Below are 23473 nucleotides of genomic sequence, written 5' to 3'. Positions count from 1 at the left end.
CTCACCTGTTCAGACCCACAAGCTATTTGAAGCTCTTCCAGTTCTTTATTAATTTTTTTCTTGCAAATTGCTCTTACCCTTTATTCACAACACATAGATTCAAATTACTTTAGGCTTTTTCAAAAAAATCAAACCTACTCTCAAAGGACAATAATTTGCTATTGCTGAGGCTATTAAGAGGAAAACATTGTGAGATCTGAAGCAATTTCCCAAGAACTTGTTAACTATTCTTCTAAGCTAGCTTAGCAGAGCTGAAACACGCACAGTGCCCCCCCAGGGAACTCTGGGAAAGGGCCCATTTCTTGGGACTGGTAGTCCCTGTGCAGGGAGTGTAATAGGGTGACGTAGGTCTCATTTTTCAGGTATGTATGCCTACTGGAATAATTTCAGTAATAGGAAGCAATAAGTGATTAGGCCAAGAACAGATGTGAAATAAAACTCTTAACTCCTCCATTATAGCCAAATGATGCAGTGTGTTTTTGTTTTCTTACTTATGTTATTTACCAGTAAGCCATTTTGTTATTTTTAATCCACTTGCACTGTGATTGAAGATAAATCTGTCAGGTCAAATTGAACTAACAGAAGATCTGGATATGGGCACAGTAACAATTCTATGAATAGTTTTTACTTTATTATTTTTTATTGTTAACACTATTACATATATCTCCCTTTCCCCACCTCCACCCAGTCCATGACCCTCCTCCTCTAGCCTTCACCACACTGTTATATATGTCCATGGGCTATGCATATATGTTCTTTGGCTAATCTCTTCACCTTCTTTTATCCACTCTCCCACTCTCCTTCCCTCTGACATTTGTCAGTCTGTCCCATATATCCTGCCTCTGGTTCTATTTTGTTCATTAGGTTCCACATATTAGTGAGATCTTCGAGATGGTTTTTTGACCAGGCTTTCTCTAAGAAAGAGCAATGCTAAGTTCATGTTCCACATTTGGGATATGTGAGAGGTATTAATGCAACGATTCATAATTGCTACTTGCCTCAATCCCCACTTTTGTTACCATCTCCCTTCAGGGTCCTTCATGAAAGAGTTGACATAAAAGGAAAGAGAGATGTTAAGTACAACTGAGACGTGGGAGAAACCCTAATTTTCTCTTCTGCTTTTACAAATAACACAAAAATATATTTTCATGTAGATCTCTATCCCAAGTTAGAGTGCTGATAAAGATCTTAAAAATATCTAAATACCCTGTGAATCCAGAGTCAACTACCAAAGTATGATCTAGAAGTATGATGACAGGTAAGTTCTAACTACAGGCCTTGCGCCTATTCAACATACCCTTCAAAGCAGCCCTCATGGGAAAATGGGCAGTTATCCCAATGACGCTGCCATTCCTCAAGACTCTGTTGTATACACACTTCTATAATGTCAAAATGGTTCCACTAATTTGCAAAACTTGCTATGTTTATTCTCCTATGACTGCTCATATTTAGCACAGTTGCAGCCATTTTAGGAAGAGATATTTTCCAATTTTAGTCTGATGGCTCAAGATGTTAAAAAAAGAAACATGTAGTCTTCTCATTAAGAAAAAAACTTTAACAAAATGTTCATGATGAAAGACATTTAAGACTATGGAAGGCCAGACATTTTAGGATTTATCACTAGCCTCACATAAAATGTTATATAAACAAGTTATAAGGACAATAACTTCAGGAATAATATGTTCTCAAACAGTTTTTTCACATTTTCTCTAGCAAAAGAAGACTGTTGTAAGTACTTTTAGAAATGCCTAGACATGATATTGAAAGGCCCTTTAGAAAAAAAATAATAACCTGGTGAGACACTAAATCTTAAGGAAATCAAGCAAAACCCTTCAAAGAACTCATTGCCAAAAAGTGTCCTTTCATAAAATGCTAAATCATCTTTGATGAATCCCAAAGGCTGCCTGTTTTAATATACTCTGGAAATGATCTTCCAACACAATAACAAATCATCGAAAGCATCAACTAAAGCAACAGAGATAGTAAAAGCTGGAAAGAAACTCAGCTGAATAAATATTTAGAACATTGAAATGCAGCATTTAATAATAGCTACCATTTATGGCTTCATGATAAATCATACCTCTATACTAGTAAGCAAAGGGTGTTCTGCTACTGAGTCTTAGCTACCTTCCAGACTCTGCATTCCTGGAGGGCACAGGCTATCTTCCTTTTCCCCTTCCTGCTGTGCCATTCACTTATTCTCTACCAAATCATTTTTCTCACCATTCAAAACACATTTAATTAGTTCCTACCACTTGCTAGGAATTAATTACCTCTACTAAGCTAGGAACTTTTTTTTTAGTAAAGATGTTTAAATAATTTATATGCTTGAACTGTATTATCGTGCAATTAACTTTACTATCTTGTCCAGAACAATGTCATCAAAAACTTCAGATGCTGCCTTATTCATCTTTGTATCATTCAAAAATATGTTATGAAATAAGAGCTCTAATGTTTGTTGAATTGGACTGCTATAACAATAGTCATTAAAATAAAATCTTATAAATATGTATTTGAGTGTTTTAAGCATTCAATTTAAATAGTCATATACAGTATATTATCTATAACCCATTTATGTACAAGCATGTACATCCATAAAAAGTTTCTCAATTCAAACTGATGGCTCCCTTATTTTAAAAATTCAGTAATTACTACCATGTTCCTTCCTTCCTACTTTCCAAAGGTGTTAAGGGTGGAGGGAGAAGGGAAGAATATGAATGTATTATATAAATAAAAAGGAAAGAAGGATCATGAACGGATGATAATTGGGGCTCTGTGCCCATCAGGAGTCAAATCAATGCACCACCAGAGGAGGAAGAACTCTTAAAACTCTGAGCAAAATCATTCTTTTTCTCTATCCCCCAGTGGAAGGCAGTTGGAGTTAAAAAATGAAATAGCTGATCAAAAAATTCTACAATCTCAGAACCATAAAACAAAATTTAGTGGTATATCAGCTCCTGCATCTCCCTTTACTATAGTTGAGAAAAATGAGTCCCCAAGCAGAGCTGGTGACATTCCAAAGCCACACAGAGAGGTCATAGTGGGGCTAGGGCTGGCTACAACATTCATCTACTGTGTTCTCATCCAGGAGTTCTTGAAAATGGTACAAAAAAAAAAAAATGCACGGAGCAAGGGTGATCCAATTGAATCCACAGGCATGTTTCAGGGATTTCATACAGCCACTGGAATTGCCTGCAAAACTAACTGGGTTTGACTTTGTATATTTCAAGGTAGCAGGGTCTACTGTTTTCATCAGTCTAAGCAAGATCCATGACTCAAAAAATTTAAAAACACTTTGTTAAAGGATGGGCTTGGGATGAAGGCTAAAAGTGAATGAGATTAATTCCAAACTAAAAGGAACCTATATTTTCAATAACCTGAAGGAAGAACATGCTCGGGGCAGGCAGCCAGTGGAACCATGTAAGGAATACACACTCCTAAACTTTCTGGTCTGGAAGGTAAAAAGGATCCTATAAGGGGGGAAAAAAGTATTTAAGAAAGCTGGTGTGTCTTTGTGACCACAGGTGACAGTGAAATGTGTACTAGCATGTTTCCCCAAAAATAAAACATCCTCCGAAGATAAGACCTAGCGCATGGAAAAATAAGACATCCCCTGAAAATAAGACCTAGCTCATCTTTGGGAGAAAAAAAATAATAATATAAGACACTGTCTTATTTTTGGGGAAACAGGGTAATAGTTAGCACAAACTTGACTGATTAGGTGGTCTCAGAAGACCACAGTTCAGAATAAACAAGACCGACTTCTCTGGAATCACGGAAAAGGTTTTAGCAGTGGTCATCGTGAGCTTTGATGGAAGGGTTCTGCAGCCTTTCAAAGTCAGGGCAGCCTTGCCTGACCTTCAATCATTATACCTGTTTGTGAATAAACAGTGAGCCCAGAAAGGGCTCCAAAGACTCCAGGAGACAAAATGCAATCACAGGGTCTTTGTTTTCTTCTAACTCTGATGTCAACATCAGTCCCAAGAGCGGGCAAAGGCCTTGGTACTTAGTCACAAGGAACTGGAGACACGTCAGCCATTGCAATTTCCCTGGGAAACAGAAAATATTTTCCCTACTCTATGGATGAAGAAATTAAAGCAAAGGAGAAATGTCCAAGGTTTTCAAGGAGGTGAAGAGCCAAGAGCTCTGAGGTTAGAGCTTGTAACTAAATACTCCACACTGGCTCTGGCTGGATATTCCATCTCCTTTTGGGAACCAAGCAGTTCTGGAGATTGGAGAAACACTAGTTGCTAAGGACAAGATGTGGGATACAGTTTATACCACACAACCATACATATGGAACCCATCACACATTAAAACAGGAGATTCGAGGTCTGACTTGGGTAAATGAGATAGGAAAAGGGAACCTGGGGGTTACTCATCATTTTCCAAATCAGAGATTTATGCCCCTTTTGGAAAGGAGAAGGAAAGCCTGTCTGCAGTCCAGTTTTGAGTAATATTTGCCACTGAGAAGCTGTATGCAAAAATTCCTGGCACAAGCTTTGGAGAGCTCTTCCGACTGGGCTCTGGCCAGTCCTTATAAATGACTGAGATTTAAAACCCTATCATATCAGAGGAGCAGGGAGTGTCCTTGATGCAGCACCATAAATCCTTTTCTCTAAAGCCAATTTCAAACTTACTATAAGGATGTTCAGAGAGAAAAATTATTTATATGTACCTCCATACGTACAGATTTTTTCTAAGTCAAGAAGGGTAAAGATGCCGAAACCGGTTTGGCTCAGTGGATAGAGCATCTGCGTGCGGACTCAAGGATCCCAGGTTCAATTCCGGTCAAGGGCATGTACCTTGGCTGCGGGCACATCCCCAGTGGCGGGTGTGCAGGAGGCAGTTGATCGATGTTTCTCTCTCATCAATGTTTCTAACTCTCTATCCCTCTCCCTTCCTCTCTGTAAAAAAAAATAAATCAATAAAAATCTTTTTTAAAAAATAAAGAGATAAAAAAAAAAGGGTAAAGATAAACAGCTAACAGTGATCTGATTGGTTGGAATATGGTTGATTATCTGTTTTTTAAATCCTTAAATATATTTTTTTGATTAAAAATAATAACTAAGATGGATTGCAGTGGAATAAAGAATAAAATAAATAAAAAGATATAAAACCTAGTAACTTTGATAGTTAATAGAGAGCCAGAGTTTATCTCATCCAACTGACTCATTTTACAAAAGAAGAAATGGAGGCGGGAAGAGGGGGGAGCACCTTGCTTGTTGTCACTCAGCAGGCCAGCAAGGGAGGAGAGCCAGGAGCCTGGAAATCCCCTGACTGACTTCCTGGCCTCCACACCACCCTGTTGCAGCTGCTGGATTCCTTAAGCTAGGAAACCCCCTAAGGTAAGAAAGTGTTTTATATGGAATTATAAAATTCAAAACAGCAGTCTCCAGTGTTAAAGTACACCAGATTCCAACTCAAGAATAGCTGAAATTGAAATGGAATTCACAAAGACAAGAGGACAATTTGTAGAAAATTAGGTGTCTCAAGCACTGTCTCAAAACTGCTATACTAAACAACTTCATAAATGTGCTATCATTTCTTGCCTCTGCCTATTGGACATGCAATGTCTTGTCTTGTTCTCTTTCCCATGGGTTTCTAGAAATTCCTACTCATTCTTTTATACATATATATGAATGTATATATGTATACATACACACACACACATACATACATACATACACACACACACACACACACACACACACATTTTTAAAATATATTTTTATTGATTTCAAAGAGGAAAGGAGAGGGGGAGAGCGAGATAGAAACATCAATGAGAGAGAATCTGATCATCTGCCTCCTGCACACCCTGCAATGGGGATTAAGCCTGCAACCCAGGCATGTTCCCTGACCGGGAATCAAACTGTGACCTCCTGGTTCATAGGCTGATGTTCAACCAATGAGCCACACTGGCTGGGACCCACTCATCCTTTTAACATCAACTCATAAGTCACTCTCTACAAAGCCTTCCCAGGTTTCTCCCATTTATAAAATTGGTATCAGGATACCATAATAAGAGGGTATACACTGAATGCAGGGCATGTCAAAATGTAAGGAAAATCATCACTGGCTTATATGTCTGTCTCACCCAAAGTTCCTTGAGGGCAGTGGCTATTTGAATCTTTCTATCTCTGGCACCCAGCAGGGCCTTAAATGCCAACTGAATAAATGAATGTCTGCTAACAAACATACAGTAAGACTTTAACCTTTCCTTCACAATCTATGATTTGTCTTTTTATCCTCTAAATGGTACATTTGCAGAAATCTTAGGCAATAGGTTGCTTGGGGACAGAGTTTTTTCTTAAAGTTTAAACAGTATTTATATTTCATGCTTTATAATTTACAAAGAATTATGACAGGAAAAAAGGTAGGATTATATAATATAAAAAGATAAATGGATAGGCTGGCTATGACAAAAGCAAAAAGAAAGTAAAAAGAAAGAAAGTATAAAGTATGACCAAATGATCATAAAAGCTAACGTGATTCCTTCTCGCCCTTTCCCTACCAGTATTGCTCCTGACTGCAGATCTGAGAGAAGTTTATAGACAACTTCTGGGTTCCAGAAACAAGATTATTATTGCATAAAATACTGGAAAGTGCTGGGCTTTCTCCTTATAGGGAAAGAAAATGGTCACAATATTCAACATACCGTACTGCCCTGTTCACCCAAGACTGATTGGGAAGGGGTACAAGAGAACTTTCTGGTGTAATAAAAATAATCAATGTCTTTGTTGTTGTTGGTAATCCTCACCTGAGGATATTTTTCCATTGATTTTTAGGGAGAGTGGAAGAGAGGGAAAGAGAGAGAGAAACACTGATGTGAGAGAAAAACGTATTATAGATTGGTTGCTTCCTGTATGAACCCTGACCAGGGCCCAAGTCAGGCCAGACAGAATGGGAAGAAATATTCCAAGTGATGAATAGCAAGAACCTACAACCAAGATTACTCTACCCAGCAAAGCTATCATTCAGAATTGAAGGCCAGATAAAGAGCTTCACAAAAAAAGCTAAAGGAGTTCATCACCACCAAACCAGGATATTTTAAATGTTGAAAGGTATTCTTTAAGAAGAGGAGGAAGAAGAGGATAAAGATAAAAATCATGAATAACAAATACATAACTATCAACAAGTGAATCTAAAAACCAAAGGAATAAAAAATCTGATAAACAGTATTAACTGGTGAATATAATAGAATCGGGGGTATAGAAAGGGAGTGAACGGACAATTCTCGGGGAAAAGGGGAGTTGGGGGTAAGGGAAGAGACTGAACAAAAATCGTACAGCTATGGATGAGGACAGTGGGGGTGGTGTAAGGGCAGAGGGTAGGGTAGGAACCTGGTGGAGGGGAGCTATGGAGGGGAAAAAAGAGGAACAAATGTAATAATCTGAACAATAAAGATTCATTAAATAAAAAGAAATCAGAATACTGAAGTTAACAAAGACAAAGAAAGGCTAAGAAACTTTTGCAGATTAAAGGGAAGCCAAAGAGACATGACAATTAAATGCAATTGCTTGATGCTGAATCAGATCCTGATCTAGGAGGGAAAACCTATAAAGGACACTACTGATTCAAATAGCAACAGTTGAAAAATAGACTGTGGATTAGAGAACAGTATTATATAAACATTAAATTGCCTGAATTTGATAAGAGTGTTGTGTTTAGATAAGAGAATATCCTTGTTCTTAGTAAATACACTGAAGTATTTAATTGTAAATGACCACAAGGACTCCTATGTACTCTCAAAGTTTTAAGAGACAGGAGAGTGTAGGAGCAGGGAGGAAAGGGACCCCATAAATACAAATGGAGAAAATGTAAACAATTGGTGAATCTGGGTAAAGGTTATACAGGAATTCCTTGTACTATTCTTGCAACTTAAAATTACATCAAAATAGAAAATTATCAAAAAAGCAAAATAAATATAACTTCCCCAAAAAATATTTAGGTGAAAGGATAATACAAGAATACACTTGTTTCAAAATGATACTTTTTCCTCTGGTAGTAATTCCACAAAACTCTAGTTGGTTCTAAATTCCTTTTTAGAACTAAAAAACAAGTCATGTACCTTCCTATAGGGTTTTTTGAAGTCCCAGTGGTCAATATTGTCATTTAAAAAAGTTTCTCAATGTAATCAACAGAAATTGGAATGAAAGTAACTCCTCACCATTCCCCTCCCTCCAGATTCTTCAATAGTTTTTCTGTAAGACAGAACAATTCTCCTGGCTATATGCCAAGCTAAAATCAAACAGGGTAAGGATGATTTACATGTAGATGATTCCGCCTTCCCTGCTATGGAAGCAGAGAGCTATGTTCTTCCACACCTCAGGCCTTATAAAAGGTGTACACACACACACACACACACACACACACACACACACACACGAACAAGAACATTATTACTGAGCTGAGCTTATTCACCTCCCCAATCTTTCTGTATTTGTGGTTAAATCAAGATAAGTATAGCCTCAGTTCTAGGGGGGAAAAATACTGAAAACAACCCAAGGAAAAAATTACTTCATAGATGTCAAAAGAGAATTTTTCAAACGTCATTTTTAGCCCCCAAAAATCTTTTTGAAACAATAACTATTATATGACTCAGTATAAAAATATTATGCTAAGTATGCATTAAGAAAAATTCACATGCACCAAGATGAAAATGTAATTGGATTTGTCATTTCAAAGTATTAATGTTGGGTTTGCAGATAATAGAGAATGACATTCTCCCATGCGAATAAAGAAGTTAGCCAAGTAAGTAAATGCTGTGTTTCTACTGTAAGGAAATACGTGTACCAATGAAGCAACCTTTCCAGCACAAAAGAAATTTAATACCTGACCACATGAAAAGTGATCGCTATGGGAATAGCACAGCTGTTAAAATCCAAGTCAGTTTGTATTAAATCGTCCAGCATGTTTATGTAAAACAGGCCTCTACGAATGGCCACCAAGAGGAAATAATTTTGCTAACAAAAAAGCGATACATATATTTAATGCAATGCTTACAATAGTGTGAAAACAAAATGCAAAGCTATTCTTTCTCAAAAAATATAAGGGACCTCGGTTAGGTGGTACGCTTGTAGTTCTTTTATAAACAGTACCTCAGAGGCTAACTTAATTAGAAATAGAACAAGAAAGAATGAATGTTTACATATTAGAGAGCCCAATTATCTTTATTTCATTGATTAGCCAGATCTACATAAAGCCACAGAACTGGCACCAGTGCCAAATCATTTCTATATGAAAATTATATTTCTATTCAATATATGAGAATTATATTTCTATCACCAAATTATTTTGAGACCAATTAGCTCAGCCATTCAAAGAAAAGAAATGTGCTCCATTAAAAAGCATATAATCCTAAAACTTGCATTTCTGAAGACAGAAGTGCACAGTAACATCCTTGTGATCCTGACCTGGGCAGACATGATACCTTAAAGAAACTGTAGAAGTGTGCTCATGAGTAACTACTGACAAATGGTATGCTCTAAATCTCAACACAGGCACTTGATAAAACAGGAGCTAGTTTACATTTGAAGAAAAAAATTACTCTAAATTTCTAATATAAATTTCTGAACACCTAAAAGTAACCAAATTTATCAACACTATTGTCAAGTCTGAGTTAACTTTTTAGAGAAACTGGTCAGAATTATTCTTCTCATAAGATATGACCCAAGTGAAGTTTTCAAAGGTTTGTCAACTCAGAGTAAAAAGAATTTCTCCAGAACTTAATCCCTTCTATACTGCCAGATACAGGCTACTCAGCAAAGAAGTCCCAAATTATAACTGAGAGGCCAGACTTTGGGATTAATGACCCCAACACCATTTTGTATAATACCTGAACATGAAAGTTTTATTTAAAAAATCCTGAGTTTTAAAAGCTCAGGTTAAATCACTGGAGATTAGAAGCTTAAAGAGACATTCGAAAGGAAATTAGCTATAATACACAGCATACATGTAAAAATAACCCAGACTATCTCAAAGCCTATTTAAAAATGAGATGCCATCACTGTAGTTTTGAGATATATCAGCCGGTTTCCTATTACAATGGAGAACATACCAGCTCTATTTTTAGAGCCTCTGGAAAGATCAAAGCTGAACTTTTACTGGCTTGCCCTCCAGGCCCCTAATCTCCATTTACTCTTCCTTGTCATTATATAGCTCTCCAAAGCACACACTGCCCAGTATCCCCCACCCTCAGAGTAACACTTAAAAGTTGCTCTATGATGTAACACACAGGCACAGACAACAGTGTGATGACAGCCAGAGGGAAAGCGGGGAGGGGGTAGGTGGAGGTGGGATGGGGACAGAAAAGGCTTTGCTTGGGGCAATGGTGCATGGGGCAGTATGCAGATGATGTTTTATTGAGTTGTACACTTGAAACCTATATGGTTTTGTGAACCAATATCACCCCAGCAAATTCAATTAAAAAAAAAAAGTTGCTCTATGATGGTCAATGGGAGGGAGGAACTCTCTGGGGGAGAACAAAGACTAGTAGAGATCAAGTTCAAGCAAAAATTACCAGATGCAAGCACTGATACAGAACTAAAATATCTGATTCCACCTCTCTCTGTGCACATACTCTAGAAGTCAAATTGTCTCAGGCTGGTTACTATGAGAATGAATACAGATAAATGAAAACTCCTTTCTGGTTTTTTTAGACTCTCACCTCTCCCCCAGAAAGTCCTCAGTTGGTTAGAATGCCTCTGATTGGTAAGGCTGATGGGCTTATTTTAAAAGACAAGTCCTTTAATTGTTGAATGACTTACTTTGGAAGAACAAGCTGTACATTTGTCAAATGCCAGGCTGACAGGAAGGACATTATCAAATCTTGACAGAAATCCCCGGATCTAAAAACAAACAAAACAAAAAAACATTCATATCAAGCTCGGAATGACCACACCTGTAAAATACATGTGTCATTTCAAACAAGCTGGAAACAATTCATATGATGGTCCTGACATAGATTACTAGCTTAAATGAAGTTCATCATGAGTATCTTCCCTTGCACTATATATAATCAGTATGAGGAAGAACTTTAGGGCCTTTATTCCATTAGGAACCAGGGCCTATAAGCTTTTCACAGTTTAGACTTAAAAACATAATTGACTCCAAAATACAAAAAGAAAGCTGTAAAGTCTAAAGTTCCATTCTAATAAATGTCTTTAAAAACATAACAGATCAACTAACTTATTATGACAACTCTCACATGTAAGTCATAGTAAATATGAAGTATTTCTAGGATGTGATATTGGGTGGGGTCCCACAAGGTACGAAGGCCTGCGGACTATAGAAGACAAACACAGTCCTAAACATACATACTGTTATTTGCTTGACTTAGAACACATAGGGATACAATGCAAAACATCACCAAATGTATGGGGAAACAGCGCCACCTTGAGCATAAACTTCTGGACTACAACGGATTTCCATTTACTGAGGATCAGCCACAACCAGGTTTCACAAACCAAAGTTTACGTAATTTATTCAGAACATCATACTTCTAGAACTATACTTACACAAAATGGAGAGTTTTAAACTACTGTATATATCATTAAAATGTTATCACTAAAATATGCATGGCAAACTCTACAAAATCTCCACAGGACTCAACATTTATAATAAATCAGATCTTCCCAACTACCTCATCTTATGTTGATAAAACTCAAACTCCGAAAGGTGAAGCAAGGTAGGTCAAGAAAACAAAGTGACAGAGCTAAGATTCAAAAGTAGCCCTCCTGGAAAGTAGGTGGGGGATAGGTAGAGGTGAGCAAATTGAGGGGATGGGGATGAAAAGAGACTTTGCTTGGGTGATGGCCACACGATGCAGCATGCAGATGATGTTTTGAGTTATACACCTGAAACCCGTATGGTTTTGTGAACCAAAGTCACCCCAATAAATTCAGTTAAAGGAAACAAAGTTGCCTTCCCTGACTCCAAACCTGGCCAGGGCCCGGGCCCCTATCCTCCTACTTTCTACCCCTCCTTGCCTCTTTCCCCTTCTCTCAGGATATCACAGCATTAGTCTTCAATATTCAACACAAACTTAACTTGTAGAGCGTAAAAGAACCAACCCATACACCAGTGTTGTCTTTAGCCACCCTACCAACACTCCCTGCAAAACAAAAACAAACAGAGGCTGACTAACTCTTTAAAGAGACAGGCTTCCTTCTGAGTTTGGATAACTCTATCTGTATACCCACTGCAGCAAACAGTCTAACTTCATGTCCGTACTGGAAAATCTAACCTTGAAAAAAAATGCCTGTAGCCATCTTTTAAATGTCCTTATCAATGTAATCCAAGAACAAAAGTGTTTGGTAGAAATGATTATTCATATAGTTGGGAAAATTTAGATAACCTCATCTTGAATCTCTGAAATGTTGACAATCTTTTAGTTCCCTATGTCTCAGGAATGTGGTAGCCACTTACAATGCAGTACTTGAAGCACAGTTAGGGTCTTAAGTTTGCTATTCAGGACATCAAAGCAGAAGACATAAAACTTGCAGAGAAGACTTTAATGGCAAGACACAAATGGGAATGCTGAGATCCTCATGAAATCTGAAGTTAAAGGCTTGAAAGAATTTTCATTTAATACAAAATTTATCTGGAAAAAAATTTAATCAATAGTAGCATATTTTCCATAAATATGTTCCTTGACACCATCTATATGGTGTTACGGAAAGATTTCTTCATTCTCTTGTCTTTATATAGCCAATATAAGCTTTCTTTATGTTATATAAAAAATAATACTGGTAATTTTCTCTAAATTGTCTCATGATTGGAGGTGAGGAGGGAAAGCTAAAGGAAAGGGAGACAGAAGATTCAGGAACAAAAGGAAGAGAGAAAAAGGAAAGGGAGGAAGGAAAGAAAATAAAAACAATAACACAGATGGCGAGCCAAAGAAGAAAAAGGAGCTGAATTGAATGGGTAGGCCAAGCAATTGTTTAATACGCCAGAAAGCTCTTTACTAGGAAATTGTGATTCATTTTCCCAGGAAATGAAGTAGAGTAACATGTGCATGTGAGGCTTTTAAAATTCACCAAGTTGGTATCAGAAGGTCTAGAATGTTAATCAAAGTAATTCCAATTTTAGGTAATTTAAAAGAGGATAGCCTTCTTCTCAAACCAATGTCAACGGACTCCTAACAGGTATCTTCACAGGTGAGCTCTCTCCCTTCCATTCAATGCAACACTCTGCTGCTGATTAATTTTTCTAATATAAAGCTCTGAGGTGTGTCAAATTCTTAAAATACAATGGAACCTCATTTCTCCACTTTAAACCGTTCTGGAAGGCTATTCGAAAAATGAATCATTTTTTCCTATTAGAAATTATGTAAATTGAATTAATCATTTCCAGACCCCCAAAAGATTCCTTTTTAACCTTTCTTATATATAGCACATGTCTATTGTACTGTTTAATTTATAAACACTTTAAAAACAAAAAGGATATGAAATGTAAATGAAAATTAACAAAAAGGAAAGAAAATATACAGTAAAAAATGAAAATTTAATAATAACTATAAGCAGCAACAAAAGCAAAAAGACATGAAAATATTCACAGTACAATTTCCTGAGATTTTAACTGTGGTAAACTGACTCATATTCACTCATTCTCTCCTTTGTCACCTGAGAGATGCGTGATTGATCATACAGATATCAGCATGAAAGGGTTGTCAGGTTAAATGAATTGTTAGAGAGGGAGATATTTGAGAAACGAGGTTCCACTGTATATGTTTTTATGATTTTAGAGAGGGAGGGACAGAGATAGAGAAATAGATACATTGATGAGAGAGAGACATAGATGGGCTGCCTCCTCCATGCCCCCTACTGGGGATAGAGCCCATTACATAATCCAGGCATGTGCCCTGACCTGGAATAAAACCGAGGAACTTTTGGTTCATGGGTCAATGCTCAACCATTGAGCCACACAGGCTGGGAAGGTGTGTCATTTTTAAGCAACTTCCTGGAGCTAATCAAATTCAGCAGAGAATTCCTTATTTTGGCATTTAAGATTCCCCCTAATCTGGGCCCAACCAGCCCTCTAATTATGTCTTGGATTAAATTTTTCACAGGTCCCATATAAATGCTAAGCCAAACTGCAACTTCCATTTCAAAGACATTCCCACCTTATCTCATGCTAAATTCTGGGACTCAGAATTCTTCCTTTTAGAAACAACTACATATCCAAATCTTCATCTTCCCTAAAAGCCATTCAACTCAAACACACTTCTTTCATAAACATTCAACCTACCACCCAACCTAGAAATAATGTTTCTATCATCTGAAATCCCTCTTTTTGGCATTTACCATCAAAATACCTTGTGTAATAGTTGTATTTTTTTTAAATACAGATTTATTAAGATATAATTAATGTAACATAAAATTTTTCTTTTTAAAGCATATAATTCACTGGCTTTTATATATTTATGGAGGTTTATGACTATCACCAGTATCTAATTTCTGAACATTTTCATTACCCCCAAAAAGAAACCTAGAACTCATAAGCAATTAGTCTCCATTCTCCAAGTTTTACAGCACTTGCCAAGTATTAATCTGCCTTCTATGTCTATTGATTAGCCTATTTTGCTCATTCCCTATAAAGGGAATCATACAAGACTGTCTTCTTTCACTCAGCATAATGTTTTTACCTATATTGCATCATGTATTTGTACTTCATTCCTTTTTATTGTCAAACAATATTCAATTGTATAAATATACCACATTTTGTTTATCCAGCCATCGATTGATGGGCATTTCTTTATACAGAGAGGAATCAATGTGTCAGATGGTAACTATATGCTTAATATATTGAGGAACTGCTACTCTGTTTTCCAAAGTGATATTTCTGCCAACAAGGTATGAGGTTCCTAATTTCTCTACCTTCTTGTCATTGCTTTATAAAAAAAATCATTATTGCCGAAACTGGTTTGGCTCAGTGGATAGAGCGTCTGCCAGGTTCGATTCCGGTCAAGGGCATGTACATTGGTTGCGGGCACATCCCCGGTAGGGGGTGTGAAAGAGGCAGCTGGTCGATGTTTCTCTCTCATCGATGTTTCTAGCCCTCTTCCCCTCTGTAAAAAATCAATAAAATATATTTAAAAAAAAAAAAAAAATCATCATTATAGCCATTCCAGTGAGTGTCAAGTGATATCTTGCTGTGGGTTTTATTTGCATTTCTCTAATGAGTACTAATTTTGAGTATTTTCCTTTGTGCTTCTTGACTGTTTGTCTATTAGAAATGTCTATTCAACTGAAACCAGTTTGGCTCAGTGGATAGAGCGTCGACCTGCAGACTGAAAGGTCCCAGGTTCGATTCCGGTCAAGGGCATGTACCTTGGTTGTGGGCACACCCCCAGAAGGGGGTGTGCAAGAGGCAGCTGATCAATGATTCTCTCTCATCGATGTTTCTAACTCTCTATCCCTCTCTTCCTCTCTATGAAAAATCAATGAAATATAGTTAAAAAGAAAAGAAAAGAAAAGAAATGTCTATTCAAATTACTTGCCAAATTTTAATCTGGGTTTTCTATTTATTGTTAAATTGAAGAGCTCTCTCTATATTTTGGATACAAGTTTCTTACCAGATGTATAATTTGCAAATATTTTCTCCCATTCTGTAGGTTTTCTTTTTTAATTTTTTTAATTTACATTTTAATACTCACCCAAAGATATTTTTTCCATTGACTTTTTTTTTTTTTTTTTTTTTTTTTTTTAGAAAGACAGAAATGTTGATGAGAGAGAAAGATATAGATTGGTTGCCTCCTGCATGCACACTGACCAGGGCCAGAGAGGAGCCTAAAACTGAGGTATGTACCCTTGAATGGAATCGAACCTGGCACCCTTTGGTCCACAGGCCTATGCTGTATGCATTGATCCAAACTAGCTAGGGTTGTAGGTTTTCTTTTCACAGAGAAAACACAAAAAAACTCCAATTTACCACCATCCAGACAATTTGAAGGCCTTCCCAACAATGTTTAAATCCCCACTATTACAAATGCACCGGGCTTCCACAACATGATCCACATTCCCTCAATCTTAGAAGAAATGCGTAAAAGCTAAAGAGCAGAGGTTGCTACTTAAAATTTTAGCACCTTCCTTAGACATCCCCAGACACCCCCGAGAAATCCAAAACCCAGGTTCCATAGGCAATTCTAATAAACATAGTCACACCAATTTAGAGAGGCCAGGCCCTGATTCATAATCACAAAAATTATAAAAATTTGTTCCTTACTTGGATGGAGAAAACTTCATCATCACCTTCCTACTTAGAAGTGTACAAAGTATGTAAAGCAATATGCTCCTTCAGTATCTTTCTAAACTTGCCTGATAAGAATCGCCTGGGACTTGATTAAAAAGGTCTGGGGTAAGTGAGAAACCAATCGGGAGCAGAAAAACAGGATTACAGGCTTTATTAGGGGAAAGAGACCTGCTGGGCTGCCTCACAAGGAGCAGAAGTGAACACACCTTTTGAGGGGAGGAATGGGAAGGATGGGGGCTTAGTGTACTTGGCATGCACTGATTGGTGACTTAATGTATAATCATATAGGAACAAGGGCTTAGGGTATTTGGCAGGTGCTGATTGATGGTTCAATGTATAGTCCATATAAGGTGCCTGGTTAGGTACTCAAGTATTTCCAGGCATCCGGTCATGTCATACTCCACCCACCAGTTGGGGGAAGGGAGGATCTATCAGTAAGGCCTGAGAATCTGTATGTTTCACAGGAGCCCCAGGGGTTTCTCATCAGGCAAGCATGTGAAACAAATGCTTTTAGTTACCCACCTTACTTGCACCTTTCTGTTCTTTGCTCTGTGCTAACTTAACATCACCTAGTAGGCGTCAGGAAACAGGTGGAAGTAATTAGCAAACCTTTCATTCTTTCCTCATTTTGTAGGAATAGTACCACTACTCCCACCTAACACAGGCCACATCTAAATTAACATTTAATGAAAAGGCTTTACAAAATGATATTAAAGTTATTTCTCCCTTCACGTAGGAACTAAGGCCCCTTGACACTGCTCAAATATATTCTCTAACTTTTGGGATTGCACATAGCTTACTCTAAACTCTTATTCTATTGCTAATATTTGCTGCAATCTTTCCTTAGAGGAAGTAGGTATTAAACTGCTATTTAAAAAAATTAATTCTACCTATAATAAAAACAATCAACACATGACACAAAAGAGCAAACAAAAACAAAATAACCTGTATTTCCATAGCATATTAACTCCACTTTTCTTTTTATTAAATGGAATATTTAACTTCCTTTGGAATGGCCTCTTTGAAATACTGGCTTCTCAATCTCCCCACTCTGGAGTGAGAGAAAAGCTGCTATTTCACAAACACACATGCCCTTTACCTCGCTTTTGGAAAGTAAGAGGGATTCCTTAGGAGGGTCAAACCTTGCCTGCCTAACTACACATTTTATTCATTAAAAAAAAATGTAGATTAAGTTACTTTCTCTTAACATGGAAAATAAAACATTAAAATGGCCCACATGAAAATCTAATCAGTGGTTGCTTGGGGCTGAAAGTGGGAATATTACCTCGGGAGAGGCACAAAGGAAATTTTGGGAGTGATTAGGAATGTTCCAGATCTTGTTTGTGGTGGTGGTGATTACATACGAGTGCATACACTTGTCAAAACTCATTAAAATGCACACTTAAAATCGGGTGCATTTTATTGTATATAAATTATACCTCCAAAAAGGTGATGTAAAAAAATAACATAATCTTCATTAATATTTTCAAAACCATGCAGAAAAGAACAGATGGAAGTATGGGTCTCAATTGCCCCAATCCCTTTTCCCAAAAATAATCAGCAACATCAGTTTCCTGTGTAGCCTCCTAGGAAAAAAAATATTTTGTGTCTAAAACTACTCTACAATATGTGCTACCATTTGAATATTTAAAAACCCACCTGGGAATGACAGACCTAGAAGAAATATAATTAGCTGTGGATTCTTGATTCCCTTACCTCTCAGCACCCCAGGACCCACAAATGACAAAAACAGCTTGAACTGAATCCTCCATGGTCAGGCATTCATGAGGCACTTGGTGATATCTGCATTTGGTTAACAGGGCCTTATAAAACAGGACATGCTCTTCTCACCAGGAGTAAAAACACAGCAGAAAGAAAAAAGCGTCCAGACTTTAAGTGCTGGTTAGGCCTCACTCCCGGGCTGTTATGAGCAGGATGGGGGTGGATCGGCCTAAATTCAACATGCACACCTGTGTGCATCCAATTAGCATCCAAAGGCTCACAAGCAGGAACACCTGCTTGGGATGAGGGGAAGGGCGAGGGCGGGGGGTAGTGTTGGTGAGTGCACACAACTCAAAGGCATGTTCAAAGAGCAGGATTTGGTCTGTGTTACCTAGACTAGTTATGTAATTTGTCCCATAGGATACTACCAAGAAGCCATTTTTATAGCCTGAAGCTCTGGTTCTCAAATGCCTAAGGTCACTTCATGAATCTGGATTGGAAAATGTGTATTGTGAAATGGCTACCAAGGTGATTCTGATACACAGCTAGATGTGGGAGCCCCTGGATCAGGCTGTCTTCCACTTAATGCCTTAAGACATTAAATTAATTCTATACCCGATCCACTCATATTGCCTACAGTCTATTATTCTCCATGCAGCACCCAAACCTTATCATGACTTAATTTATAATTTCCCAATGGCTTTCTGTTGCCCCTGGGTTAAGGTTGAAACCTTTAAAATGGCCTATGAGATCCTGCCTGCCTCTCCTCCTCTACTGTGGTTCCCTCCTCCCCCAATTCTCTTTTACAGATACACTGGCCACCTTTTAGAGCTCCCATATCACTGAGCACCCTTCTCACCATCTTCTCGGCCTCTCCTATGCCTCCAAGAAAGTGCTTATTCCTCTCCCTTTTTCATTCCACATGAACAACTGCTCCCTCCTAACTTTGGCAGGAAGGCATGCCCTAGAACAGTGGTCGGCAAACTCACTAGTCAACAGACCCAAATATTAACAGTACAACGATTGAAATTTCTTTTGAGCCGGAAACCAACTTCTGCGCATGGGCCACAAAGTTTCAATCACACTGTTACCTGCGCGCCCACATGTGGTATTTTGTGGAAGAGCCACACTCAAGGGGCCAAAGAGCCGCAGTTTGCCGACCACTGCCCTAGAATAATGTGGAAAATGATTTTCTGGGGGAGGGAGAGGAGCACTGACATTTATTAAGTGCCATTCCCGTGTCTGTTGCTCTTGGATGTTTTCCTACACTCCTCACTACTATTCAGTGCCCTCCCCCACATTCCAGATAAGAAATGAAGGGTCAGCGAGGTGGCATGGTTTGCCTAAGGTTCTAAAACTACCAAGTAGCAAAGCCAGGATACTGAGTTCTGTTATTTCTGGCTCTGAAGTCTGGGAGATGAAAGCAAGGAGGTGTTAAAAAAAATAAATAATAAAGGAGGAAGAAAAAAAAGAGAGAGAAGGCCAGAGAAATTTAAAAGACAAAACACACACAAACACAGAAAGGAAAAACTCAGCATCTAGATGGCTACTATCAGAGCCTGAGAGGATTAAGTTATCTTCAGTGGATGATGCCCAGCTGGCTACAAAACGAACAGGTCAGGAATAGAAGGGGTCTCTGCCATGCTGCTGTTTGCACCTCAGCTGAGTAAAAACTGGAGCTCCAAGCCTGCCTCTCCTTGATGGGAAGTGAAGATCCAATGCCCAGAAACAGCCATTCTGAGAAGGCACAGTTGCAACCACAATTGGAACCTACTGCTTTAATTCACACCAGTTTCTAGCAGGCTAGGCAATATTTCCTGAGCTTGGAATTTGCATAAATAAAAACAGACTCCAAACCCCAGATTGCTGTTGGATGTTGAAAAGAGTTTTAATCAAATTCAATGCCAAAGTGGAGAGTTTAGCAACTGCAAAACTCCATGCACTCTACAGTGCTCTCTGTTTCGGACAACAGCTTCAGCTACTACTCCTGGCCCACCTCACATCATCTAACTGGAGTCACGATGCGGCAGAAGCAGCAAGCTGGAACTGAGCCAGTGTCATCATTAGAAAAGTTCTGCAGAATGGAACTAATCCTGCCAACTGTTTCCTACTCACTCACTGCTTTCAGAGTTTTATGAGATTATTTGTAATTTAATTTTTAGGAGAGTAGATAAGCTCCCACTTTACCATTTTAATTAAAAGTGAAAGAGAAAGATAAAACCAACATCTACAAGTGTCTCTTAGGTGCTCAGAACTGTGTTAGTGCTTGGTAAATGTCATATAATTTATTCTGTACATGAATCCTAGGAGTTTATTATATTACTAGAGGCCCAGTGCACAACATTTGTGTACTCAGGGGCAGGGAGTGGCCTGGAGAGGCTCCTACCACCACCACTGCGCTCGCCGGCCATCAGCACAGCTTGTGGCTGAGTGGTGCTTCCCCTGTGGGAGTGCAATGATCACGGGGGGGGGGCAGCTCCTGCATTGAGTGTCTGCCCCCCCTGGTGGTCAGTGCACCTCATAGCAACTGGTCGTTCTGCCATTCAGTCCATTTGCATAGGACTATCCCCATTTTACTGATGAAAGATATGAAGTTTAGAGAAGTCACACAAAAACAAGTGCCAAGAGCTGCTTCAAATCCTGTTGTAAAATGAACTAATGAACAAATGGGTGAAAATAAAATTAAGAGGCAAAGCTGGGATTCTAATCAGATCTGGATGACCATAATAGCCTCCTGACTGGCTTGCATGTGGGACCTCTCAAACAAAACAGCCTCATCAGGAGAGCAATCATATCCTGGGACACAAGTAACATCCTTCAACTGATAAAGTTATACCCAAGTTCTTTTGGGACAAGATGCTACCTGAGATGCTTTCAAACTCTGACACTATCTGTATTTTATCCTCTCCTTTGTGTACCAAGGAAAGGGAATCCTCTCTTCTTCTAGGGTCTCACACACGAAGCCCAGACATTGTTGGTCTTGTAACCAGATCCTTATTCAGATGCCTCCCCCCTCCCCCCCCCCCCCCGGAACAGATTCCACCACATCCAAATGGGTACATCTAACACCTCAGATGACTCCAAAAGTAAATGGTGATCCAGTGCCAATTACTTAACCTCTCTGACTGAGTGGTGCTTGGCACAGAGTCAGTGTTTGGGGATCATTTGTAGAAGGAATTGAATGGAAGGAGGGAGGATGAGTAGGTTATAAACCACAGCAGCTGATATTGTAAAATAGGGGACCTTTGGACTGTCCACTTTTCTTGCCATTTCCAGTCATCAATCTGAGGGATATAGAACCAGAAGAGGAAGGAGATTCCTTTTCTTGGGTATAACTCAGGAAATACGTTCTTATCACTTATCTGTTTAACCTTGTTTATCATTAGGCAGTCTGTCCATATCCCTAAACACACACTGAGATAAGCATTTCTGAGCACTGTAAAGAGACCCATCAAAAGATAAAAGCCTGAGGATTTGTGGGGCGTAGCCTCTGCAGAGACGACAAATAACTAGTCCAAGGCCTGGCTAGAGAGCCCAAGCTCTATCTCAGCATTTGCCTCCTTAGAGATTTCCCAAGCCAGGTCCCTCCCAGGGTCCTGTCCTAGTTTAGGCTTTGTTCTACTTTTCTGAAGCAAGAATTCAAGAGCCTGAGAGAATCATGTGTTTGGCAAGTCCAAACCCCAAGGAAGAACATACACATTCAGGGTCTTTATTCATCAGTACTTGAGAACCAAGAGTGCATTCACCAAAGACAAAAGACGTGCACTGCCTAGTCCACAAATGGGATAAAACCAGGACTGCAATATTAATGACCAGAGTGTTTGAATGACTGCTGTACTGCCACATTGTTTTTCATTCTGTAGTGGATGTCCAGCCAAATGATCAGCAGCTTCACAGGGAGCTAATTTCTGTCACATTCAGAATCTCTCGCCAGCATGCAAATCACCTTCCTGGAGATATCAGGAGTAGCTTATTCATTTTATAGTTCCTGAACTGTGCCTCTCACCCAAGAACTTAGAAAAAGAGCCTGGTGTCAAGGTACTCAGCCACCACCCCAGGAGCCAGGAAAAGACGTTTAAAAAAAAAAATCCCACTTGATGGGACACAGAGGGAATAATACTATGCTACAATCTACAATGAAAAAGTTCTCTCTACAAAAGAATTCAGATTCCAAAGAGTATAAACCTTATGGTTTCACTTATAGAAAGTGCAAAATTAAACAAAAGTCTCCCATGGTGTTGAGTCAAAAGATGCTTGCCTCTGTGTAGGAAGGAGGCAACAATAATTAGAAGAAGCAGGAGAGGGGCTTTGGGAATGCCTGATAACCTTTTATTTTTATCTGTCTGCTGGGTACATGAGTATTTGCTTTGTAATAAAGCTGTAAACCTAATGATTTGTGTGATTCTCTATGTCTTTTATACATCAATAAAATAATGACAAATTAAAAAATCACTCTTTGTAGACAGAAAGTGGCTTATACTTGCTGCTTACAGAATCCCATTCGTGTATACTGTGCCAGAGACTTTAAAAAAGAACAAACCCATAAGCCTATTTTCTCACCTTCAAATGGCTTTTTCACGGTTTTCAAACTGAGTAAGAGAAGCTCCCCTCCCTTCTCTCCCCCCAGGTTGAACATCACTGAATTTCAGGGCCTAATCAAGCCTCTTTTTGCACTTGGTCAATCTTTGGATGGGCTAAATTCTGGCTATGGTCCCACAGAGAGATCAACAAAGTAATTTTTAAGCCTTCCAGGTCAGGGGCGGAGGAGAGCAGAGACACAATGAGTGCAGGCTACTTAGGCATATTCCCCCGGATTATACAATGAGTTTCTGGTGGAGGACCCTGTGATGCTCTGTCCAAGGACTATCACTTTCCTACTACAGCTCCTTCCACAGGGTCAACTAATAAACACTCTCCTTTGGAAATTGAGGAAAAGGAGCCCAGGAAACATCACTGGTCATTCTCTGTAAAAAGCACACAAAGCGGTTGACAGAATTCCTCTCCAACAGGAAACCATTAGTCTCAGAGAGCCAGGAAGAGGATGAGGGAAATGCTGAGTCTGCAACAGGGCATTGCAACACAGCCCCGTGTTTTTGTGGAAAGGATGTTCTCCTAACCAAAACACAGTTGCATAAATAGACTCCACTTAAAAAAACACACGCAAAAGAAGAAATGTAAAGCCGATAAGTAGGGAACACATAACCCTGCTTAATAATTTTCAAGTTCTTTCTCCACTTTCTTTTTATAGAAAGTAGCTAAAAATAAAGGCTCAAATTTGAAATAATGTAAGCAAGTAATCACACACACACACACACACTGGGCTTTCCCCATATATGGCTGCATTCTTCTTTAGCCTTTGAAAAGGCCAAATGAAGAGATAGCCAAAATAATCCTGCATATATTTGAAAACCAGGAGAAAGAGCTAGAGGAGTTGATGAATGGCAAACAATTTCAAGGCTCAATGGGAATAAATAACACTGAGAAGGATTAGTTGCCA

The 23473-nt window shown here is 38.7% G+C and overlaps 1 protein-coding gene across 3 annotated transcripts in view; it reads right to left on the bottom strand.

The window, feature by feature from the left end:
• Nucleotides 1-23473, bottom strand: part of ATG7 (autophagy related 7) — a 206095-nt gene that overhangs the window by 119635 nt on the left and 62987 nt on the right. For all 3 annotated transcript variants that reach the window (XM_084902576.1, XM_084902574.1, XM_084902575.1), the window contains one exon: nucleotides 10770-10850. In XM_084902576.1, coding sequence (XP_084758702.1) covers nucleotides 10770-10850 — 81 coding nt within the window. The remainder of the gene's footprint in view (nucleotides 1-10769; nucleotides 10851-23473) is intronic.

The sequence above is a fragment of the Pipistrellus hanaki genome, assembly GCF_964339955.1.
Source record: "Pipistrellus hanaki genome assembly, chromosome: 13".
In the NCBI taxonomy this organism is placed as follows: Eukaryota; Metazoa; Chordata; class Mammalia; order Chiroptera; family Vespertilionidae; genus Pipistrellus; species Pipistrellus hanaki.
This window is presented reverse-complemented; position numbering and strand designations above follow the sequence as displayed.